At 26.0% G+C, this 27,754-nt stretch overlaps 1 protein-coding gene and 1 long non-coding RNA gene across 4 annotated transcripts; one reads left to right on the top strand and one right to left on the bottom strand.

The window, feature by feature from the left end:
- The first annotated feature begins 4,919 nt into the window (after positions 1-4,919).
- Positions 4,920-6,794, top strand: LOC126902709 (uncharacterized). Its single transcript, XR_007703309.1, has 2 exons — positions 4,920-5,181; positions 6,685-6,794. It is a non-coding gene; the product is annotated as an uncharacterized LOC126902709 (long non-coding RNA).
- A 2,508-nt stretch (positions 6,795-9,302) lies between these two features.
- On the bottom strand, positions 9,303-27,741 carry LOC126902707 (uncharacterized). 3 transcript variants are annotated; one of them, XM_050680275.1, is made up of 4 exons: positions 27,657-27,741; positions 15,807-15,978; positions 15,129-15,482; positions 9,303-9,465 (listed from the first exon to the last, which is right to left on the bottom strand). In XM_050680275.1, exons 3-4 carry the CDS (start codon positions 15,466-15,468, stop codon positions 9,392-9,394), a joined length of 414 nt encoding a protein of 137 aa, XP_050536232.1. In that variant the 5' UTR covers positions 15,469-15,482; positions 15,807-15,978; positions 27,657-27,741; the 3' UTR covers positions 9,303-9,391. The 3 variants fall into 3 exon arrangements, 2 of the variants coding, with proteins under 2 accessions (XP_050536232.1, XP_050536233.1); XR_007703308.1 differs by lacking the exons at positions 15,129-15,482; positions 15,807-15,978; positions 27,657-27,741 and adding an exon at positions 10,662-10,777; XM_050680276.1 differs by lacking the exons at positions 15,807-15,978; positions 27,657-27,741 and having other exon boundaries at positions 15,129-15,525.
- Positions 27,742-27,754: the final 13 nt, after the last annotated feature.

The following is a 27,754-nucleotide window of genomic DNA, read 5'->3' as shown; positions in this document are numbered from 1 at the left end:
TTTTTACTTTATAATTTATTAATTTTTTAAATGTATTTGTGTGTGTTACTACCAGTCTATAACATTACAAATTTGTTTGTATCATGTTACTATATAAATCATTAAACTAAAAAAAAAAAAATGAATTTTAATTCACCTGAATTTAACAATGGATTTTACGATTATCAAATGATAATTCATCAAATGATCACAACTAATAAACTCAATTCAGTAGATTTTTTTAACAACATTTTGATTGGCTTTTTTAGTTAAAGTAAATCATTAAAATTAATTATGTTTTGTATATTTCAATTGTAAAATCTTTTTAAACACCAAAAGTTAATTAGAATTGATTACTATGATTTCTCATAAATTTTTCTATTTAATAATGTAAATTTCAAACTTTCAAGTTGAGCTATTAGTTATAGTAATACATTAATTTTTATTTATTATAAACTTTAAAGAACCAAAAAATGAAGTTAATAATGATATTTTGCACTGATTATTTTTGACATATTAAAAATCAAAATCAGTAATAATTTTAAAACTGTTTTATTTTGGTTTTAATTATTTCTTTATATGTAAATACTCAATTTTTAAAAATTAGTAATAATATCAAAACTTAGAAGTGATAAAAAAAGTCTAATTGCAGGTTTGAAAACAGCGCGAAAGGTTTGATTTAGAAAAGTATTTATAAACCGCGTCTTTAAGTAATTTGAACTTCATATAATGTATTCATTTATGTAGTTATCATCAAAATATACTTTAACACGGCTCCCCCGTCACTTCCTGGTACACGACGCCCCGCAAGTCGTGCCACCTTTATCAGCCGTCGCCCTTCTATGAGTATTTGATTAACCAACATCGCGTGCCATACGCCACTGTGCAAAGTCTAGCAAGTGCCGCACGCCCGACGACATTCCGCCACAAATGATACGTTGACTCTTCTTCCCGTTGCTGAGTGACAACGTCGAGGATGTATGCCACCGGCTCCGAACGTGTCGCACGACCAGACTCGATGAACCGATCCACACCAGCGCATCATCGTCATCAACGCTGCTAACTTTTTGACGTCCAAAGATTATGCCGGACACCGCGTCGCCGATGCCAGCGAATGTGGAACGATATCATGCGCAGATTATTATTGACTATGTTGGTCTTTTCGGTTTGTTTGTTTTTAAATAACCTGTTGTTGCTTACTAATAAACGGCCCACGGGTCTCTACCCCAAGTATCGAGTGTCAACTACATTATTGCAACGTAAGTCGTGTCAAATTTATAATTCATTTTAAGATTATCTTTATTAAAGTCATTTTTTCAGTTTTTAATTAATTGTCGATTGACGCATTAATGATCAATTTTTTATTTTAGCCGTGTTTCACCAATAAATCATAGATAGATTTTTTATTTTAACTGATCTATGATTATTATATTACAATAATTATTGAAATATTTTATAACCATTATATGTTAAGATAGCCCAATATACTGTTTTCAGATAATATTATTATTTAACACCTGTTAATTAAAATTACTGAGTAATTAAAAATCAGGTACTGACGCTTACGGCGATATCTTGTTATGTCAGCATTTAATTTGATAAGAAAATAGAGAAAAGTAAATAAAAGCATCAAATGGAAAGTTTTTAAGCATTATTTACTGTTTATAACAAATAGTTAAAAAAAAAATTTGATTTATGGAAAGTTATTTTTTTATGGAGGGCTTATTGTCATCCTATACGAGTAATTCCACCTAACATTTTTTTGAAAATATTTCACATATTAGTTATAAGTTAAGAAATTTATTTGATAAAATATAATAGACATAAATAATATAAATATAGTTAAAAAAAACTAAAAACACGCTTTTAAAGCATATCAAACTAGAAAGTTAAAAATAATTTTTAAAATAAGCTTAAAACTGTAGCGTGATATCACATATCACCTACTGCTACTCCCTGATAAGAGAAAAAAGGTTATGTTACGTTCTCTATGGTGTCAGTCATATTATATATTTTAATTGTATATTTTATTTTTTATAGTGCGTTATAATAAATTATATTAATAACAAACGCTATAAAACAATAATGAACGAAAAATACTAGTATTATTTTGAAAAAGTGTCGGGCGCTCAATGTACGAAAAATATGGCACTAAGCCCCCACTATAATAATAAATAATAAAAATTTGTTTATATATATAATATTGATGATACGCACGCATGTTCGGGTACGAAAACCAAAAATAAAATTATACAATAATAGAGTGGAGAGCGGGATGGGGTGAATGCGTTACGACAATCTAGTCTCAATTCCATAGACGACGGGATACGCGAGTATAATAACACGTGGAGAGTTACAAATAAACAAACAAACAAACAAACAAACAAGTGAAACTAATAAAGCGTGTTAATAAAATAATATTTACCTTCGTTAAATATCAAACATGAAATTATCATTAAAAAATATATCAATTGCCAGTTCTTAAATAAAATAAAATTATCTTTTAGATTTCAATAAAATAATTCATATAAAATGATTATAAAGATTATTCACCTCCATTTTACACCTCTTAATTTTACTTAAAAATTATGTTCTGAATAACTAATGGCAATTTTTTATTTAAATAGGTGTATTCATAAAAAAGTTATCTGACATAATAAATTATTTTATGATATTTTTCGATTTAAAAACATTATTTACTTAATTGTTTTAGTCAATCTATTCATATACATGTAAAAAAAAATGTTGATTTGGTATATTTTTTTTGAAAATCTGACTATTAACCTGTTCACAAAATAGCAACTTTATTAATCTCAGAAATACTCTGAGCTTCAATTATCTGTCAAATTAAAACTTATATTACTCACTTAAAATTAAAAAATACATTTTCCAGACTACTTGTATGCTATCTGTAAATAGTACGTGAAGTTAGAGAGAAATGCCGTTTGTATAAAAATTTCACCGTTTTTTGTGTTATTATAATTTTTTATGCTTATATTTTAAGTAAAACGGTATTGTCTTAAAGAAAGGGGATGGTACCTCATTTAACCATTCTTTCTTTTACAAAAAAAAAAAAAAATAAATAATAAAAAAATTTAAGAGTGAATTATCAATTATTTACATCTTTAATGTAAATCCAATAATTGTTTTAAAAAGAAGTGACCTGCCATTTCAAAAAAAAATGTTTGAGCTTCCAATAGTTTATGATAAATTACAATTTTAATTTTGAGACTTAATACTCAAACTTTAGCACTTCTCTTGTAAGCAACAGATTTTTAGAGAAAACGGAAATATTTAATTAGTCCCCACTTAAACTATCAACTTTATTAATTTTAATCAAGTTACTAAAAAAAAAAAAAAATTTTAAATTATGTATTTATAAATAGACGAAAAAAACCCAGCCTGTGGGATCGCTACACTGTGGGGTCGTGGCACAATGTGGACGTGGCATAGTTGGGACAAGTATAGATGATATCTGTCAGTGAATAAAATCACCAGTGGTGGCGGTGCGACTTTAAATATAATATTGCTAATTATAGGTATAAAAAATTGTCAAATTAAATATAATAAAATAAAACACATACTATTATTTTAAAGTTCACAGTAAAAAATAGAAATGAAAATAATAATAATAGCGATTATACTATTATAGCAACCGATAACGACGAGCGTACATGTAGTTAATTCTAAAAATAAATTACCCAATATAGTAATATTTTACTGTACGGACGACACAGCCGGTCGTTCAAAACCCGTACATAAGATTGCATGATAAAACAGTCCCGCACGTCGCGATTGAGCATCTCGTTTATTATATACTTTTTAAAATATTGTACGGACAACGCTACCAAGGGAAACAATTTTAATGTTCGCACACGACATGTATATTATAACTATTTTACTGTTTAAAAATTTGTATTTTTAATAAAAATGTAGAATTAAGAATATAAAATTAATTTTCTATTTTTAATTAATTTTAGTAGGGCGCGCGATCATCCCGTCGTCCAAGCCACGAGCCTCCACTGAAAATCACAACCATAAGAACGCTTCGATGCAAATCTGTAGATAGATAGTGTTTAATTTTAATAGTTTTTTGATCACATATAAATTAAGAATATTAAAGGATTTCTTATAATGTTTGGTGATTATAAGTTCAACAAGATTAAAATTATAACGTATTGATCATTAAAATTGGTCAAGTGAGAGCTGAGAAAAATTAACGTCAGACACAAAAATAAACTATATAGTAATATTTGAGGCGCATAGAGCCAAAACAGCCTAACCCACAAAAAATCAAATTCTGTTTTATATGATAAAACGTTTCAAATTGATATAATATTTGAAATCCATTATGGTCTATCCCNATTTTAAATGTATCTATCCGTAAGTATTACTTAATTTACTTAAAAAATCATTATTAATTATCGAATCACTGAATAATAATGAAGACATGTCAATGATCGAACAGTAATTAATAATATTAAAAGTAATATTATTTGTTCAGTCATATTTCTTAGTGACATAGTGAAATATAATGATAAATTATGCATAATACAATATATTGAAGAATTAAGAAATTTTGGCGTATGCAACCATGTGTCAGATCGTTGTTGACAAGTGATTAACTGATAAATAAATAAATATTAAATCAATTTAAAGTATTTAAAACAGATGTAACTCTAATCAATGTATCTAAATGAAAAATTATATATATTTTTTTTTATAAANCCATCTAAATTATTCACTAGATGGCATTACATAAATTGTTTTTGGCACTGTGATTATGAAATATAATTTCAGAACTATAGTGGGTGGCCCAACCCTTAGCTAGTGGATTAGGCCATCTGAATTTTAGTGAGTTATACTGTTAAAAGCTTTTTTTATTTTATTTTGTTAGGTNTCAATGTATCTAAATGAAAAATTATATATTTTTTTTTTTATAGATAAAATAATGATAATTTGTAAAAAAAACGAATTCAAGTTTTTGTTCTAATAATTGATTCTAAGTATAATTTTAGGAATTAAAAATTCATGTCTTACATACTATATTAATTAAAATCTGTTGTTTGTTGATTGCAAAGTTAGGACACTAATAATTAGTGTCTTATGTAATTTATTACATTTAAAACAACTACTAGTAAGACAATATTGTATTAATACAAAAAAGAACATTAATCGTGTGAAAAACATAATGAATAATANGTTTAGTAACAATCATAATATTGTTTATTAATATTATTCAATACTGAAGACTGTAATATGTAATAATAATGTTAAAAATGTATAAATACCAAATTTTCAAGTTAATCAAATTTATTAAAAGTAAAATATTATTAACTAAACTATTATTACACACTATTAAAAGTGATTTTATTTTTTTGTTTTGTTAAGTTTAGTAACAATCTCATTGTTAATTTACTTTCGTGACCTAAATAATTAAAAATAAACTATGATAAAATAAATATACATAAATAATAATTTTACATATTTTTATTAATACATGTAAACAGACTAAACATTTAAATTCAAATAAATAATAGTAAAAGATTTACACGAGTAAATTACTATTTTTTTTTTCAATTACTATTATTCATTATGTTTTTCACACGATTAATGTTCATTTTTGTATTAATACAATATTGTCTTACTAGTAGTTGTTTTAAATGTAATAAACCAAAACCAATGCTTGAACCAGAGTAAAACCAGAACTAGAAGCAAAAGCAAAAACCAGAAGCAAAATCCGATGAAATTGATAAACTTAATAAAATTATTGAATCAGAAGGATGGAAATCTATAAAATGTATGTGGTGAAGTTGTAAAAACAACGAATATGATTTAAATATAAAACAAAGTACATCTCTTTCTTTTGCCGAACGTATCTCTGAAGTGGATTTGAACATGAAAAAATGTTATGCTTTAATAGTATTTAGTGCTCTTTACAATGATGTGCTACTGGATATAAATGGAATTATATGGATATATTTAAAATTCACCAAAAACTGAAATAGTCTTTTGATAAACGAGAAATAATAAAAAGTTATGTTAAATTTTAACTATTAATAACTTGTATGGCTAATGCAATAGAATATTTTAAATGTATCTATACGTAAGTATTACTCAATTTACTTAAAAAATCATTATTAATTATCGAATCACTGAATAATAATGAAGACATGTCAATGATCGAACGTAATTAATAATATTAAAAGTAATATTATTTGTTCAGTCATATTTCTTAGTGACAGTGAAATATAATGATAAATTATGCATAATACAATAAATTGAAGAATTAAGAAATTTTGGCGTATGCAACCATGTGTCAGATCGTTGTTGACAAGTGATTAACTGTTAAATAAATAAATATTAAATCAATTTAAAGTATTTAAAACAGATGTAACTCTAATCAATGTATCTAAATGAAAAATTATATATTTTTTTTTTTATAGATAAAATAATGATAATTTGTAAAAAAAACGAATTCAAGTTTTTGTTCTAATAATTGATTCTAAGTATAATTTTAGGAATTAAAAATTCATGTCTTACATACTATATTAATTAAAATCTGTTGTTTGTTGATTGCAAAGTTAGGACACTAATAATTAGTGTCTTATGTAATTTATTACATTTAAAACAACTACTAGTAAGACAATATTGTATTAATACAAAAAAGAACATTAATCGTGTGAAAAACATAATGAATAATAGTAATTAAAAAAAAAATAGTAATTTACTCGTGTAAATCTTATATTATTATTTATTTGAATTTATATGTTTAGTCTGTTTACATGTATTAATAAAAATATGTAAAATTATTATTTATGTATATTTATTTTATTATCATTTATTTTTAATTATTTAGGTCACGAAAGTAAATTTGTGTTAGAAAAATTTTATTTGTCGTACAGTACAATAATAAAATTATACTTGTCGAATAAAATTTTTTCTAACTTCTTACCCCAACTCTATTTCAGAAATTTATTTATAAATGAAGTATTATCGTATGCTCCACTGAACGACTGAACAAACACACACATCAGTTTAGACTCAATAATAAAACTTTATCTAACTTCTAATTCCAACTCGTAATTAGAGGTTTACTTATAATATAATACTTATAAAGTATTATTATCATGAAAAAGAAATCGCATATTGTCACCAGTAAATAACGTAATATTATAGAATTTACTTCCGTCCTTTACATAATATGGACTAAAATTTGATATCATAGAAAAATCGTAAAAAAATTCAAAGTTGAGCAACTTTAAAATGCTATAGAAACTAAAGTCTGAATCAAAATAATAGTTTTTGGTAACAAGATTTTTCTTTAAATCTTATATATATATCTTCAAAGTATTATAACGACTGTCCTCGACAAAAGTACGCAAATAGTTTGAGTATACGAGATAACCAAGATAGTCAAAAAGATAATTTCTCAGTTTAGTAATATCTAACTAATAAATAAAAAAGTGAATGATTTCTCTTTATTTAGAAGTGGGGATGATGATGAAGGTTCAGACATATGAGGGAAAAAATAAATAATTTAATAAACTAAAATTATTACACATAATTTTTTTAATAATAATACATATAAGTCATCATACTTAATAATTTCTAAAAAAAATTGTATCATATCAACGATTAGGAGGAATAAAATTAAAATGGTTCTCATTAAAATTTCAAAGATCGATATTTTTGATCCACCCTAATTTGTATAAATTTAGTCATCACCGAGTAATGAATCAGATACGTTGTGCTGTTATACCGGCCCATCTGTATTCTATTCAAGACGTTTGATGCGAGTTATTGTGAGTATTGTTTCATTGGGAAATAAACTGCCATTATAATAAGCATTTGGCTAAGTGGAAAATTGGAGAATTTAAGAACAAATGAATCCACTTTGTCTAAAACATAAAATAAGATACAACAACTATAACTATTTCTTTCAACTAACAGATTGTTATTGCTACTTAAGCAACAGTTATTTTTTCCCATCACTAGTTATAAAAATCATTAACATTTTTTTTATTTCACAAAAAACTGGAAATATAAACATTTATGTACATAGATTCTACGTATAATGCAATTTGTTATTTAAAATATTGAAAAATGTGTATTATCATTAAGAGTGTGTAAGATATAAACATTCATAAAGGTTTGATGTAAGTTATAAATAAATATTAAATTCTTTAAAAATATATATATATATATATATATATATATATATATAAAACTTTGTGCTATTAAATGAATAAGTAAATTTTTAATAGAAACTTACTTAGTTTGGATGCCATTAAATCCAGAGCTTTCCAAGAGAACTTTTCACTTCAAAAACTTTGAAGCTCTAGATTTTAAGCCAATTTTTCATTTGTTTGTACAAGCAATTGAAAAATTTATGCTATTACTGAAGTCAACTGTCCACAATGGTCTTTGGGTATAGTTTTAGATTATTAACTAATTTCAAAATAATTATTTTTTATTGCTAATTCATCAGTTGCTAGTAGTGGATGCATAATCTGTTTTATAATATTTTTTACAATAATGGTAGTGTGACACCATCATAGCTTAATATTTTATAAAGAATATAAATTCAATATATGAATATACAAATCACTTAAATAATATTTTTATTTACAAGTAAAATAAATGACGGATCGAATAATAAACTAAAGATAATTTATTCTATTTTTTACTAATGACATGTTTCTATTACTCATATATAAATCAAACATAAAAAAAAATGGAGTAACATCACCCAGCCATTTGACACATCCTCCGCCGTGTGATATTGCAATGCTTTGAGATCTCCACAACAAATACTTCTTGGTCGACGTTAACAATGCTGAGTGCCTCGAATAATTTTACAGTGACGGGACGCACAAACACGCCCAACAACAGAAAAAAACACCACCGGTGTGTGGACACCAAGAACACCAACTCCAAATATGGATTGAGTATTTAATAACCATACGTTGGGGCTTCGCCTATACACAAACCCAACAAAAGAAAACAATGCCAGATCAGTGGCTACGAGTCATTGGACTTAACGGTACGATATAACGTCAACCGTGGACACAAACGTAATGACAGCCGGGCACGACTGTTATGATTACCATGAGAGGGATAATGAGCGATTTCAAGCTATGTGGAGCTTGACCGGGTTACACACATAACTTTTGAACAAATAAAATGCCAATAAATTAAATATTAATATATTTTATATTAAAATAGTTACACAAAGTCCTTTTATACATAAAGTTTTTCAATGATAATATTATTACATGACAAAAATTATTTTTTACCTGATTTTTTTATTCCTCCGCCAACTAAAGGTCCTTTTTGAGAAGCTTTAGCTTTAAGATCTTTTAAAACTTTTTCTTGTTCTTTAATTTTTTCTTTCATTTTTAAATCACCTTCATCCAACTTTCTGGTTTCTTTCTTTGGATTCTTTAATGGCTATTTTTTCCACCTTCTCGTTCTGACATTTCTCTGTAAACATAATAATTACTCAAAAGGTGTTATTTATAAAAGATTATGATTAGAATTTTTAGAAGGTTATAGACATTTGATGAAACATGGGATTTATTGTATGAATAATTTGTTGATAATTTTCTATACTTTATAAGACAATAAGAATTATAATACATTTTGAATATTGTTAAGCCAATTTTTTTTAAATAAAAATCTAAGACATGTATGTTGAGTAAAATATTACAAGATACTATAAGTATGAGTATAATGATTAAATTTAACTAATAGGAAATATCATTGAATGTGTAAAATTTATTTAAATTAACACTATTGAAAATATATTCGATTGTTTATTAATTACACAATGAAAAAATATTTGAATTAGTTAATATATTTTCAAATTTATAGATGATTTATTTTTCATTCATTACTAAATTTTTCCTGAAATAATTATAATATTATAAAAAATTTTTTTTGGCTTATTTAATTAGTATTTATTTCTTGATGTATAAGTGATTAAATTATTTTAAGGTTCATCACTTATCCCTTGTAAAGGATTTTACTTAATTTTTTTGAAATGGTAATAGTTATTATAATAGACTAAATGATTGGAAATGACTGATTAATAACAACTTTTGAACTGTATTTCAGAAGTTACTAACATTTCTCAATGTAGAGACAAGATGTAGATTATGTTATTTTTATCATTGCATATTTCTCTGCACCTCTTCCTCTTACCTAGTTATAAAAACGTTCATAATTTTTGAAATAATGATTCAAAAGTTGTATCAACCATTTCTTATTTGGATTATTTTAGCAAGTTGATAAAAATTTATAAAATATATATGTTGCCATTGAAAAAAATAAAGTTGGTTTCTTATAAAGAATAAGGAGTAGAACTTAAAAAAATTAACCAAATTATAAACGAAGAAATAATTATTATTTAAGAAATCTAGTGGTCAATGATAAATTAATGACTTGTGTTTATTATGAAGTTTTGAAAAAAGAAGAAATATTTATGAAAATTATCATTAAATCTAACAGCTGTGAAATGTATCAAATATTTAAAAATTATTTGACATTACACGTGATGTTTAACCAATTGGTTTTAAACTTTTTATCTTCAAATATATACTCAATGACAGTTTTAGGAATATAAGAATAAATAACATAAATTAATAAAAATTTTATTATACTTTTGAATTTAATCTTACCTGAATAATCTATAAGAAATTATTTACTAATAAAAATTTTAGATACAACTTAGTTCAACATTTGTCAACTCTGAAGTTTGAAGATGCGTGTGAAACTACCAATTTCTGATACATCAACTTCTTAGCACTGATGATTTGAGGTAACACAATGGTAACCATATACACAATTCTTCCACAAGAGGTCGCAGTATAATATTAATATTCATGCTAGGTAAGTGTCTTCTTATATTCTTTAAATATTATATCATAGAAAATTTTATAAGCTTCCTGAATTTGGATAGAAAATACGTGGACTCGTCTCGGAACATTGTTAAAACGCAAATTACTGTTGTCTTTTAAGAGCTACCAAGCGTAATTTCCGCCGTTTTTATTTTGCAAAATTAGGTTAGTCTGACATATTTCACCACTTAGCTTTTAATATTAATTACAGAACAGTTTATAAGATTTCTAAATATTTCTATAAATATCCAGAAAACTTATTAAATTTATTATTGTTTTTATTAAAATTATAATATTTTTTTTTAGCAAAATTATTATTGTTTGTGAAAAAAGTATTGACTGTACTGTATTGTTTTTGTGTTAACTAGAATTTTAGTGTATTACCTAATGACTTTAAATAGCATTTATGTAGTGCGATATTATATTATTTTTACATGTCAGTATTGCTAAGCAGTTATTGAAAGGTATTCCTACTCTGATTTACGCTAAATAGTTCTTAGACTTTTTAACATTTTTAACACGCTTATATTAGTTTCACATGTATGTTGTTTGTTGTATGTTTGTAACTCCACGCGGCACGTGTNTTGTTTGTATGTTGTAAGTTTGTAACTCCACGCGGCACGTGTTATTATGTCGCGTATCCCGTCGTCTATGACCTTGAGACTAGACCGTCGTAACGCATTCACCCCACCCCACTCACCAGCAACAATATTTTCCTGTATATTTTTAACACGCTTATATTAGTTTCACGTGTATGTTGTTTGTTGTTTGTCGTTTGTTGTTTGTCGTTTGTAAGTTTGTAACTCCACGCGGCACGTGTTATTATGTCGCGTATCCCGTCGTGTATGACCTTGAGACTATACTGTTGTAACGCATTCGCCCCACCCCGCTCACCACTCGTAGACAACAATATTTTCTAACCCGTAGACGCGCGCGTGTCATCAATTATGTATATATATAACAAATTTTTATTGTAATTGACACGGCCCGCGTCGTTTCATTATACACAATGCCCCACGACTCGTGCCACCTTTATCAGCCGTCGCCCTATTATGAGTATTTGACTGACCAACACCTCGCGTTATACGCCGCTGTGCAAAGTCCAGCAAGCGCCGCACGCCCGACGACATTCCGCCGCAAATGATACCGTAGTCTTCTTCCCGTTGTCAAAGTGACAACGTCTACGATTCGATCCGCACTCGCGCGCCGTCGCTATCAACGCTGCTAACCTGTTGACGTCCGAGGAACACCGCCGGACAACGCGTCGTCGATGCCAGCGAAAGTGCCGCGATATTATGCGAAGATTATATATTCCTACCGCCACCGCTAATATTAATATATATATATATATATTAATATTTGTACGTATATACGTATATGTTAATATTCATTTATATATTCCTACAGCCGACGCCTCTGCTGCCGTATATGCCTCGTGTATAATGTTCCCTCCGCCATGCCCGCCCACATAAACACGGCTATATCTCATGCATGATACGTTTACGTACTTAAGTCCCTTTAAATATATATATATTTTCTAATTACTATTAAAACTTATATATTAATACACTTTATTCTCATTAAGAGATATGTAGTGTATTCATTCCGATTACGGAGGATGATTCTCGTATCGTTATTTTTCGTCACTACCTCCACGTTACGCGCCTGCTGCTTTCCTTGGATGTGGTAGCCGTTTCTTAGACTCCCTCTCCGGAATCGAACCCTTATTTCCCGTTACCCGTTACAACCATGATATTGATATTAACTACTATCATAACATGAAACTAAAAAGTGAAAAATAAATATAGTTTAAAAAAACTAAAAAACACGCTTTTAAAGCACATCGAACTAAAAAGTTAAAAATAATTTTTAAAATTAACTTAAAACAATAATGAACGAAAAATACTAGTATTATTGTGAAAAAAAGCGTGGGTGCTTTATGCCATATTTTTTGTATATTGAGCGCCTGACGCTTTTTTCACAATTATACTAGTACTTTTCGTTCATTATTGTTTTAAGCTTATTTTAAAAATTATTTTGAACTTTTTAGTTCGATGTGCTTTAAAAAAGCGTGTTTTTTTAGTTTTTTTAAACTATATTTATTTCTTGCGTTTTTATTTTGTTACTGCGCGTCTTAGACTTTTTTTATTGGTTTCCTACGCTATTTCGTTCAATTATGTAAGTTTCTTGCTGGGTATAATTTTTTTGTCTTCGTTTTAGTATTTAAAATATATTAATAAACATAAAATTCAATGTTATTAGACATTACTCTAATCTTTAAAATTAATTTTTCTTTTTTTTTAATAATTGTATTTTCCATTAAATATAAACTTTATTTTTACATAATATTTAAAGTTAATGTTAAAAAAGGCCACTTTTTTGATAATAACAGTATTAGTTCGCTTTATTAGTAACAATTGCATTTTTTTAAGTAATATTTGTTCTTTTTTTATTTATAATGACCATTTATTTTCTCTATATTTTTACACTCGTTAATATTTATTTGGCATATAATATAAAAGTAAATTCTCCCTTTTAATCTCGTGTATCGCGCGTTTTTATTTCACCTTTAAGTAACGGAATCTGAATGAATAGGACTTACCGAAATAAATTGATAATCGATAAGTAGAAAAAAATGATGCAATTATAAAATATATGTTATAATTATGTTACCATAGCGTATATCGTATTAGATCGAATAAAGTAATGTAATATTGCCATAAAATATGTTGGACTTGCCTGATATAATGATAATTATGCATTTATCGGATTTACTGACAAGAAAATAAAAAATAATAATCTTGACACAGTAAAAATAATTGGGATCTAACCAAATAAATAATGAAATATGCCAAAAAGTAAATGGGGTTTACCGAAAATAATAATAAATATATTATTTAACAGGCAATGCTGTAATGTGACTGGGGCGTCCCAAAATATATAATAAAATAATACTATATCCATCAATAGTAATAGGCATTATAATTTCTAGCTAGAATATTCCTACCCATTAACATTGATGTGTCGGTGATCAAGTCGCTACACGAAGATGTTATAGTCATCAGCGTGGATGTTCTATAAAGAATAGTAATAACGAAGTGTCTTAAAAGTATGACAAATGTCAAGGAAATAGTCTTGACAATGACCTGAGATGGTGGAAAGGGGCTATGGCAAAAAGGCAACCTGGTGTATGCAATGTATATACTTGAGAAATTAATATTTGACCTGATTTTAAAAATTAAACAAGGGAAATCAGGTTTGGAAATCTTGAAATAAATATAATATATAATCTAGCAATACACGAGTAGGTATACAATGATAATATTTTTTTCAAAATATAGCAATATTTATAACATTGTAATTGGCAGGAAGAAGGATCGAAACGTAGTCCATAATTTAAAAATAGAGAGGCATGTGATGACAAAAAAAGTCTTCGATATAATTATTAAGATGACCCTTCCCACGGAAAATGACTCTATTTGCATTATTAATTAATGTATTTTAATTTAAGTAGTTCTAAGCAAATTTTAAAATATAAGATTATAAGATTTTTGGGAAAATCTTCCAATTTCATATAAATTTGACTCAATTGGTATAATATTTAGTTATAAAATGTATAATAAACTGTTTATTTTGCTAAATTTATTAAAAATGGAAATGTGTTTGAAAATTTTGTCTATACTCATTATAATAATTTATTTATGGTACCTGAGTATAGGTTAATCAAGTTAATTATAAATAATATATTAATTTATAAATATTATATTATGTATAATTTCAATAATTTTCATGCCGTGAGAAATAATGGCCGACGCCGTGTGGGGTCATTATCATTTTCTATGATAAGTATATCTTCAAACATTATAAAAAGTAACTTAATATTATACCAAAAATATGCAATTGTTACAATAAATGTAACACAAGAGCCAGCAAAAATACTCATTTTACAATACATTAATTTAAAAATCCAAATGTTATTTTGTCTTCTGTGTTGAATTTTGACTTTTTTCATAAAAGAAGTTGTCAAACTTTTCAATAAGTTTACCTAAAATTATGAGTATTTTTTAAATGAAAAATTTGTAACTACTAAAGCAATGAGAGACATTATTGGAAAATGATGAAAAATTATGGCTGGTTCTCTTATATTGTAGTATAAAATTATATTCAGTTAAGTAAATACTATCTTTGTAAGTAAACCTGCCAAAATTAAACATGTTAAATAACTAACAAACAGAATATTTTACTTACTAAGTCTCGGGGATGGTGTTCTTTTAAACACAGCATCCGACATACTCTTAAAAGGAAATGTTCTGTATATGTCGTAAGGACTGGATGAAGTCTTTTTCAAATTAATCTTTTCGTCTGTATATCCATGTTCAGTTTTCAACAAAGAATTAGGTTTTTTCTTCATGTAGCTTCCCTTAATAACCTGCTGTAAATCATTCTTTTGATTTTGTCGCATATTTAATTGTGTCTTCATCTTATCACATTGAATTTCAAAACCATGTGTCTTTTTCAACACAGGGCTGTTGTGTTCGTCATTCGATAATAAATTTAGACTTTCATCATAAAAGTACTTGTTATACATTTCAATTAGTTTACCTAAAATATTTAATACGTTAAAGTAATAATTTAATAGTTTTAAAAGAAGCGTAAATTTTTACATTATCGTTTGAAAATTAATTTTTTTTTTATTTATCTTAAATTTAACATAATTATTATCAATCGGGTTACAAGCTAGGTGAATTTTTTTTAAAATTTTGATTTTTATTGATTTTGAAAAAATTAGTATATAGTAAAAATAATTCATTATTTTTTTAAAATATAAGAAATACCTCAAAGGTAAATTTTTAAACTATTTGCTAAAAGTAAATTGTTTTTTTTATTATTATTTCAGTATATTTAAAATATACAAATATTTCTCACCGATTTCTGGAAGAGTTATCTCTTCAATGATATGTAAAGGTTCTCTCTCTAAATGGCTTTCCTCTATTTGTTTATAGGAGATGGAATAAGCTGTGTTCAAATTCAAGTTAATGTCATCATCTAGTGTCAAGGCGGGAATATTTAAAACGTTTGATGAATTTAACTCCACAGCCTAAAAATAATTCAAATGTTTCTATGAAATTCTGTACATTTTTTTTTTAAATTTTAAATGTCATTTTAAACCTATTTTTTGGTTCCATAAAAGATAATTTTAACAAAAATTTATAATAAAAAAAATTGAACTTTTTACCATAACTTTTTTAGCTAAACTTGTAAGTTTGATATGACATCATTAAATAAAATATTTTATGAACATTGACAAAATACTATTGCTAAGATTAATATACACTATTTACAGTAAATTTATGAATAAAGCTCCAAATTTCATTAAAATCACTAAATTTTGCTTTTTAATAGTAATCAATCATTTTAATAAAAATCATAGTAATTATTTCTATGTAACTCATGGTGTTTATAAAGTTTCTACAATTGAAATATTCAGAACTTAATTAATTTTAATAATTACCATTAACTAAAAAACCCAATCAAAAAGTTGTATAAAAATCTACTCAATCGAGTGTATTATAAAATTGATTATAATTGATATCCATTGTTAAATTCAGGTGAAACCCAAATTCATTTTTCTAGAAATAATTTATACAGTAACATGTTACAAAAAAAATTGAAATATTATAAACTGGTAGTAAAAATCAAATAGAATTTAAGAAATTGATATATAACTAATATTACATAACAGTTAGTGTTTAGAATTGGAAATGGAAACATTTTTTCAAAAATACGTATCTTCGATTATTTTAGTAATTTTTTTTGTGGCTTTTTGAGTTAAATAGTTTTAATATTTTTTAGTTTTATTTTAATAATATTTTCTATATAGTTTTAATTTGAAGTAAAATTATTTAACTTTGTAATCGAAACCTACTATCATGTCAAATCTAATTCGACAATATACAATATATAAATATTAGAAATTAATGATTTTCGTTGTCTGTATGGAGAAAGTTAATCAAGCAACTTTTTATTTGATAAAGAGGAAATTTATTTCAACTTTTGAGGGTAATACTTTTAATTAAATATTAGTAGTGATCATTTGATGTATTGTAGAAAAAAATTGGTCAAGTGAGAGCTAAGAAAAATAAAGAATAAAATATATAATAAAATAATTTTATTGTGATTAAGAAATACCTTCTCGCAAGGAGAAACTACAGTGATGGGGTCCTTGATATTCATTAAAGTTATTAAATCTAAATGAGATAAAAATTAAACAAATTTAAAATTTTTTTCCAACTCAAAAATGAAAAAATATCATGTCGACGGGCGTGGTCTGAATTTAGTACCCTCACATGACATAATTTAGTGTTACTGACGTGGCAATCGTACAACACATTTATCGATATTAAAAAAGCAAAACAATTAAAATAAGTTTTAACTTTATATTCAATGTAAGTTAGATTCATATAATTTTTTTGAAAATCAGTGGTTACAAAATAATGACTCTATTATTTTAGGTATTTGTAACAGTCATAATATTTAACGTAGCGTAAGGAAAGTGGCGTTACTTTTGACCAGTGCATACTAATAGCCTCACCATTACATTATTAGAAAGTTTTTGTTATAATGTGAAGCAGCAAAATCTTCTTATTAGGACCTAATTCTATATTTTAGCGTTTTAAAATTTCGATTTGGTATAGACATAATACTTGTCCTCTTTCAACATTAATACTTCATGACTACACTAGTGTCTTATCAGCACAAATGTACTTTCAACTTAACTAACCCAAGTTCGCACGACATTTCACGTTTACTAGTGTACGATCCAGTAAAAAATATATATTATCCACCAAATTCTAATAGTCCGGCTATAAAGCGGATAGCTTCCCTATGTGCATACGTTGACTTTAATATCTATACGGATACAATTATAATTGTATTCGTATGGATATTAAAGTTAATAATAATAAAGTTAATAATTAGTTAATAATAAATAATTATTGATGAAAATACAACATAACAATAAGAGATCTCTGTGATGTCTAAATACAATTTTTCAAATTGTCCAGACGTAGCCAAAATTACTAATTTATGATCTATGTCTGCGACTTTGCTTAGTTTTCATTATCTCATTGAGGTCACAAACATAAAGTCTAATTATATTATAAAAATAGATATTGAAAAAATTTCCACACTAAGTCACTATGAAGTTACAGAGGTCACAAATGAGATCTAAATATTGTTCTTATCATAGCTGAACGACGACGATACGTGTGTAGGTATGACTGACTTCAGACTCTCATGGACTTGTTGCTATATTCTTTAACGCGCGTCTTAAGCAAGTGCTCTATAAGCCATTACTGTTTCTCTACGCACTACGTGTAAACATTATGTCTATAAATTGTAGTAAATAGCTGAAAAGGTATCAAATAAACTTCCGTATTAGTATAGTATAACACTGTAGTAAGCAATTATATATTCTTAAGTAAAATAATAATGTCACAAAAAGAGAAAATACAGGGTAAGCCAGTTAAAAATGGCGGGAACAAGAATTTATAAAGGGAAACGAGAAAAGTAATAAGAGGATACACGTTTCTAATAATAAGAAATTATGACTAATAAGTCATTACACATTTGGCTGTATTAAAGTTAGCGTATTTAATGGACTTTACTTAAAACAATGTAACCCGACAAATGACAAACCGAATAAGTACTTCTTTTTTGATTAATTAGGAAAAATACAGTGATCGATTTATCATAAACTACGCGATTACTTGCAAAATAAATACAATATTAGAAAACCATTTTTGATTTCTTTTTGTTACATATATTTCTTTATTTACTAGTTAATAATGACTTTTTAGAATCGTCCCTTGTAACGTAATGGGGTATCAACTTTATTTTTTAAATGGCAATATACATATTTAACTAGTTTATAAAATACGAAATAATCTAATTAAGAAAATGACTGATCGATAACAACTTATTTTGGAAGTTATTAAAAATTTTAAGTAATGACTAGAGATGAAGAGTAGATGCTGCTATTATTATCATTAGCCATTTCCCGGCCGTACTTTTCGTCCTGCTTATATAATAACTTCAGAAAGTGCTGGTCCAAAATTTTTTATCGACCAGTCATTCTCTTAATTAGATTATTTTCTATTTTATAAGTTAGTTAAATATATATGTTGCTATCTAAAAAAATAAAGTTGACATCCTATTATAAGAGGTGTTAATTTTATTTTCATTTATTATCATCATTTAAAGATTTAGTAAAAATGAGGAGCGGCATAATATTTAGCGACTTTCTACTTTTAAAATTATGCATAGATAACCATTTTTCCACGTTGCGCACCCCACTTATCTATAATTATAAGTTATATTCAAACAAAAAGTAATAATACAATATAGGTTGCCACTAGTCATCTTTTTTTAGACCAATTTCCAAAAAAATAATTGGTTTCCATGTAACTTTTGAAAATTACCCCTAAATTAAATTTTAGAATAAATTGTATTTTATAATAAAAACAATATATACTATAATTTATTAAAATAAATCAAATTTTAATTTGTATATTTTTGTGAAAAAATCATTATTTATCAAAAAAATGGGATAAAGTACACTTAATAAATCACACTATTTATAATGTATATATCCATATAATACATAATAAATTATTTATGTTATAAATAACATATATATATATATAATACATAATACATTATTTATAACATAAATAAATAGTAATATGATTACTTTTATTTCTATATTTGTGGTAAAATATTATTTTGAAGATTTAAGTTTTTAATAAATATAATTTAATTAAATAATCTCTTAATTAGCTAGTTCTAATGTTCTATATTTCTTACTGTATGTTTTATTTTATTAAGTGGGGAATTGTATTTTTTGCGTCGGAAAATAAATATTCCATAGTACCAGTTAAATGAAATATTTACTGTGGAAAAATGTATTTTTGTATTTAGCCAAAAAAAAAAGGAAATATCAATAACGTGATTTTATTGAACTAGAGAATGATTAGCCCACATATCCTATCACGGTAGTATCTCAGTATTTTGGTTAGTATTAAGGTTTGTGATAATTTTTAAAAATTCAAGTTAATTTGTGCAAGATGATTATCCTGAAGCTTTTATAAAAGAGAAATAAATATTTACATCTTCAGACACTACACCAATCAAAATAAAAAGACCAAACAGAGTGTAGCTATTGATGATAGCCCTAGTGGTAAGTTTACTAACTTTGTGGGATAGTTTTATTTTTTACACTTTCTTGCACTTGAGCAATATGCCAAGATTTTCTTAAGTGGTTTTAAATGTATAGAGAAATATTAATATTTTACTAGTATTGATATTATTATAGGATAGAAAAGGTCCTCGATTACAGGTGATTTATTCAATATTATTAAATGAAAACTTTTCTATGGTCATCAGATAAAATTTTTAGGACTCTTTAGCGGGTAAAAATTACATATCCTTATTAGACGCATCAAGCGGTTATCAGTTTAAACTTTCCAAAGATTCGAAATAGTATATAGCTTTTTTTACAGACACGGATCATTCTCAATTTAAAAGAATATCAATGGACCTCACAACACAAAAGCTATCTGTCAATCCACAACGTGTAAAATTATGGAAGGCTTTAATTACAAAAATAATATGTTACATTAGTGTGATTATTAGCAAAACTCTTCATGATTCATTAAATGCACTTAAATTTACATTACGAAGATTCTCATACTGCAACCTTAAATTAATACTATTGTTGACAATGTTTTGCCCAGGCGGATAAAATGGACGGACAAGATTAGATACAATATACCCTAGACAAATTTTTATTTTAGTTGGATAAAATGGACAAAATTATTGGCGTGTAAGCGGCATAATTAATCGTACTAAATCGAACGCTCACGTTTTGTATAATTTTTATGATATATATAATTTTGAAATATAATTATCATTAAATTTATATTAAATATGAGTAATTATTATAAAATGTTGGTTTTTTTTTTTTATAATTAAACCTTAAAAACATTAACATAATTGTACTTAAGAGCGCGTCGCTGACTGTTCAGCTATGGGACGTACACTATACTTACAAGATAAATAGTGCAATAAATAATATATACAAGTCGTCAACAATTATAATCTAATAAAAATAATAAGACACTCCATTTAAAATTTCCAAAACTTAATTTAGTTTATTTCATTCGTTTTTGATAAGAATTTTTACTATTAAAATTTAAAATTTTAACATATAAAATTTTATAATGATTTATTTAATTAACTGATTATTTAAATTGTGTGAATTTTATTTTCTTATTGTCACTGTTAACGATCAAATCAAAATTAGTGTACAAAATAATATCCTGATTAAAACCATCTAAATGTAAGTTTGGATACCAAGATACCAAAGTGTTAGCCAACAAAATAGATTCAAAAAGTACAAAAACAATCGAATATAGTCTGAAGTAAATCGGTAATAGTTTAACCGGAAACGCAAAATCTAATTATACCCATTTAGTTCTAAAAATACTAATCTTAATATGATTTTAGTTCGTTAAATTAGAATCAAAATTGATTTCTTATTCTTATTAGTACTTTTTTCAAATTTTTTTTTATCTTTTTACAACAGTTTAACAGTTTAAAACAATTTGTTTATAATTGCATGATTATGATTTATTATTTATGATACACTCTTATTTAGTATTTTTTTTTTTTTTTTGAACGTGGAACTGACTTACAAATGAGATGGATTGAGGAACCCTTTACTATTTATTAATCATCATTTGATAACATTTTATAAATAATTTAACTATGTATGATTAACTTAACTTAAGGCATTTGTTTAAATGTACGTCTGTCTTTTGACAACTTACTTTAGTAGTTAAAACCCACTTACATTAGGCTAAAGTAACTTATATAAAATTTAAATGTGAATTTATACTAATATTTATTTTCATATTGATTTAAAATTACACTAGCCGCCGTCGACTCACTTCATTCTAATTATCATTTGAGATCCAGTCCGGTTATAATTTTACACTATACAGGAATAAATATTTTTTATCGTTGTCAATCGAGAGTCTATATTTTATAGGCTAAAAAATCGATAACAGCTCTTTGAGTGAGATAAAAATTATATGGAGCTATCGTAGCTCCGTTTAGGAACAGCGTAATCAGTTATTAGGACACTAACAGGAAAGGACGTTACAGTTTATGACTTTTTAACTCTAACTTTAACTTAAGTAGTTAAACTATGTAGGTATTTAAAAAATTAATTAATATAATAATAGTAATGTTTAACTCACATGTTGGGACACACTTGATGTCACAAATTTGGACACGTATGATGTCACAAATGTAACACTATTCAGTATTAAATTTTTCGTGTTAATGAAAAACACTTTTACATAGTCAATAAACTGATTCCAAATTTTATTTTCATTTGGTTTCGTGTTCTTTACTAATTTTCTCAAATATGGAATAGTGTTGCTAAAAGGCACAAGAATTAAATATCTCGGTCTTATTATGTCATTATTTTGATAAGTAGAAATTTCATCGACTTTCTCATTTCTATCGAAGTATGCTAAAACGGTTCGCATTTTTTTTTCTTCAAAGACTTTATCCCAAATGCTGACTGGCTTGCTGTTTTTTAAAGCAATCAAAAAACTGTCACTTACTTTGATTGTAGGTTGCGGTTGTAATAAGTATTTGAATACTTCGTCCAAAGCACATCCATGAAAAAAAACATTATTTTCTTTTAATTCCTTTAATGGACATGTAGGTTCTCCTATTTGAAAAATAGCTAACGAACAAGAGTTTGGCCACACATAAAGATTGTCTTTTAGAGTTAAAAATCTAATTACTGGTAACTCGACCTGTTCAGATATGGTGTGCAAAGATATTTTTTTATTTATATTCCAAGAAACCACGTTTTCGAAAAAATTGGCAATTGGTATGTTGATTTCTTTAAAATCGAACAGTTCGTCAAGTTTTGACATTTTATACATATCCTTTAGCAAATTTCCCATGTTACAATTATTTCCGTTATTATAGTTAAATGGTATGAAATGTTTATAACGATTGAAATAACGAGCAATTATTTCAATTAATGTCGCTATAATTTTGAATTCAAATGGATGAATTGACTGTAATTTTTTTTTAATATTCTTCATATTTCTTATTTCATATATTTTCAATCGTAGTCTTCTGAGCAAATTTAATGGAATAATAAAATTGTTTGTTACAAACAGTCTCATTATAGTATAAAATTTAGCCAGTAAATAAATTTTTATTTGTAAAAGAAGAAAAATTAATTATTACCTAGTTATATTATACAACTAATAGTCCTAAAAAATACTTTAAAAAGTGACTAGTTGACATATTCTAACAATCGAGGGTATAATGAATGCTTACCTAACACTGTATTGTGAAAGATGTTCATTAAATTTAACTTTTATTATGCACATTAAATTTTATTGTCGTTGATTTTCTAAAATGTGTAAAAATCCTCCCTTTTGTTACTCACCTTTTAACAAGCTGGCAGTCCTTATTATTTTTTTTTAAACCTAAGTTTTTAAAAATATTTGCTTTGATGTAATATTTTTGTATTTGCAATATTTATAGAGATAAAAGTTAAAGACCAAAAAATTCTGTTTTCACGAAAAATAAAATTAAACAATTTTTATAAGTTAGACGTTGAACAATCAATGTTACAAAAAATTCGTTAAGACCTTGTTTCTTTACATTAATGTTTATTGCATTATTAACTCTGTGGAATTTTTTCTATGTATAACTATTTAAAAGATATACACAAAAAACTAAATTCCTATATCTTTTTAATAATTTTCAACCCCTTTGAGGCACGTGAAGTGGTTGGGTTTTGAGCTATTACAAATATTTTCTGTGTGCTAAAAAAAAAATTAGATCACTTGACATCAAATTTGTTAAAAAAAAAAAATCACAAAGTATAAATAAGGACCACACTAGTGTATAATGTTAATTAGAGTTTTTCAAATAAATTAATTTTTCTTGTATATTCTGTAGCAAAATAATGAATCCCGATGCTTTCTTTTATTAATTCCATTTATATATGTTATTTGGATTTTTTCAACCATTAAGGTTTAATGATACGCCTGTTATAAAGTTACCATAAATGACCCGAAAATGCTTACAATTTCTACATTGCTAATAATCTTATTAATTTCACTAGACTTTTACAATTGAGTTAATAAATACAAATCGTTATGAGGTTCTTTATTTGGACGAGAACGTGTGAATCAAAATTCTATATACATTATTAAAATAAATATATCTAACTCTTTCAATTGTCGAATTTATTAATTATAATTGAGCCAAAGAGCCTAAATTCATAATTTATTATTGTTAATTTTATGTTTAGATTCAATAATGTGTATTAAAAGACACTTGTACAAAATAATGAAAAAAATCAATTAAAAAAACTCAGCACAGAGGGGTCGCGGCACAGTGGTGCCGTGGTAGAATAATGACATCAATAATATATGATAATGTATTTTGGTTAATAAGCGTATTTTGTTTTTATTTGATAAACCTTTCAATATGCTAAAAATATAAAATTTTGTACACACAATGTAATATTATAAGACATAACATTTAGCTGGACGAAATTTCATCACAACGGAATAGTAGCTGGATGGTGAAAAATTAAAGAGTCAAGATATTCAACTTATTAGTAATCATACACATGTAAATTTTTTATGGAGGCTTCTTAAAAATACGTATTTAAAAACTAAAAATAAAAAGTGCTACAAATACTTCTTTTTTAGTGGAAAATTAGAAAACAAGTAGTATGTACATCATTTAAATATTACAGTATAAAAAAAAATTAATCTGTGAAAAATAAAACAGCTCAGAAAATTTTGCTTACAGAGCACCAAGTTATAAATGCTGAACCTTTTGTTTTTATACCTTTATTTAAAGGTATTATTTATTTAAACCCTTACGTTTATTTAAAACAAATAGTATGACGCAAAGTCAATTGAACAATAATTATTGATCATTTAACTATAAACCCACTATTAACTAGCTCATAAACTAGAAAAACTAAACAACTATAATTGTGCAGCTTATGATTGTTATGTCTATGGATAACAGGATTTAGTTACTGTGAAAAAAAGTGTTCCCAAACTTAAGCTTAATTCTTTTATACAGCAAAATTTTAACAACAGCTTTTCTAATTTAAAAATTTAAAAAATATTTTTTTTTAAAATAGAATTACCTAATCGTTGATTTAAAAAAAAGTATAAGGTTGTATTTAATTTTTTTAAGTTTGGGTAGATTTCTACCCGTATATTATTAGCGTTTTTACTTTAATTTTAATCGTAAAAGATGCATTTAATTAATCAAGTAAACTCAAAAATGAAAAACCCAGCACAGGGGGGTCGCGGCACAGTGATGCCATGGTATAGTTGGATCAAGTATAATGATATCTGACAGTGATTAAAATCACTATAAAAAATAAACGCTTCGATGCAAATCTTTAGATTGTGTTTAATTTAAAAAAAATTGGTGTATTATTCCAAAAGCTACATGATCTGCTAGTTCCTTATTAATATCTTGATTAAGATAAAGTATGTCGAATGAAAAAGGAATTATTAAAAAATATTATTTCTCATAAAAAAATTGTGTTGATCCATACACTTTTCAATAAGTTATAGCATTATAAAGTAAAAAATGTAAATTATAAAATCGAGAATTTTCACACAAAAATAGCATTTGGTAGTCGTTTTCACCATGAAGACAAGTCTAGAGGTCAAATTTTTTTTTTTTCAAATTAAAGTACATTACATTAGCTTTAATTTAAGATATATATAAAAGTGTCAGACCTTCCGGAACATTTTTAAAAGTTAAGTTGAAAAAGTTAATTTTTTTTGAAAAAGTTGTCATTTTAAATCCCCCCGCTGTGGGCAGATAAAGGGTTAAATTAAAAAAAATATATATACCAAATGATAGGTAAGGACATCAAGCATTTATAAAAAAAAAAATATATGATATGATATGTTCATTTTTGAAAAAGTTACGGCAGTTTTTAGTAAAAAAAATTGAAAAAATTTCGAAAATTAGAGATTTTTAAATTTGTAATTTTTTTGGATATCTCCCCCATTTACGGGGAACGAGGGAATTTTTTTCAATTTTTGAGGGTAATGTCTTTGACTAGATACGATTTGTGATCTTTTGACGTATCGTTGAAAGAAATCCGTTCCGTAAGAGCTGAGAAAAAGTGGTAACAGACAAAAAAAAAAAAAAAACACATCATAGTAAAACCAATACCTTCTCAGCTTCGCATCGAAGCTAAAAATAAAATAATAATAAAAACATCAATAGCAGCTTCAAAAAATTGATGCTTACAAACTTTTTAAACATTCTGTATATAAATTTTTTACAGTAGTAGTTCTAAAAAAATATATTGCAGAAAGTAAAAAACATAAAATATAACTAGATTAACTGTGATTAAATTTATGTTATTGTCATTATGTCATTTATAACAATTTCGTCATTTATGTCATTCACTCTATATTTTTTTAATTGTACTAAAAGTTGTTTTAAACTAAAGAGCTGTGAAATTGTGGCTTTAAAATTTGTTCAATTACATATAGAAAAATTAACTTTTATAAAATGTATAATACTAAAAAAATTAACTATTGTCAAGTTTAAATTCTAGTAATAATTCTGTTTTAAATTTTATTTTAGTTAAAACATTTTTAAATTTACTATAAAACTACAGATTCTGGTTTAGAGATGTTTGGACGCAATCCTTTTAAAATTTCTAAAAAAAACATGATTTTTGTTATTATTTTATCACCAAATTACCAATTGTCTATGGTGACTAGTCTCTCCGTTAGAAAAGATCCTAATAATTAATTAAAATATAATAAATAATTGAAACAACAATTGAAGTATAAAAAAAAACGTCAATTATAATAAAATAAACAATTTTATGGTAACTTATTAATCATAAGAAATACCAATATACTTCAAATAAATCTAAATTGACATACATTACCTTGAATGTTAATATTGCACCACAATGTACACAAGTAATTAACTCATTGAAATTCACCAGACATTAATTGCAACGGTGGAAATATCAAATAGAACAGCTATTGATACCCCCTCATAGACCAGATGAGGCTCATTCAGCTCATAAACTGATTGACGAAAACAGTATCAAAAGAATAAGGAAAAAACACTACTTATACTTAAGGCCGTCAGTTGATCATCAGGAAAACCAAATCATTCGCTGCGTCAGTTTATGTTCAGTGCTTATCGGTCAGTGGTGGTCAAGTGAGAGGTGATACGGGGTAGATTCTCCTTTATTGATACTATTTTTGTAGAATTGTAATATTATTATTTTTATATTTTGAAAACTTTAAATATAATAAGTTATCGAGGATAATAAATATGAAAAAACTATTAATTCAAAAATTTTAGTGATTAAATTTTAAGTCTTGGTTATTATTCGTTGGCGAATTCAACGGTATTTATTCTAAAGCAAATTAAATATTTGAAATAAGCTAAATAAGAAGAAATCCATTTATACAAATGTGTTGACCATAATAACAATTTGATATAGTAATACGAATAAAAGCTATGAAGTATAGGGATAGATGCCATGGTGATTTTTATCAGAGATTTTTCATCCCTTTCCATAGCAAAATCATTTGACTGCTACAGCAGTCGTGTATCTCTTTTAATTACTCAATATTTAATGTAACAATTTACCTGTATATTATCTCTCAGCTGTTTGTTGTGTATAGATAAGCATATAGCTACGACGAGTATTGAATCATGTTATGTAAAACCATTATTTGATTAGGTTG

This window comes from Daktulosphaira vitifoliae, unplaced genomic scaffold (genome assembly GCF_025091365.1).
Source record: "Daktulosphaira vitifoliae isolate Bord-2020 unplaced genomic scaffold, ASM2509136v1 Scaffold_3, whole genome shotgun sequence".
Classification (NCBI taxonomy): Eukaryota; Metazoa; Arthropoda; class Insecta; order Hemiptera; family Phylloxeridae; genus Daktulosphaira; species Daktulosphaira vitifoliae.
The sequence above is the reverse complement of the archived record's forward strand: the minus strand, read 5'-3'. Positions and strand labels throughout refer to the sequence as shown.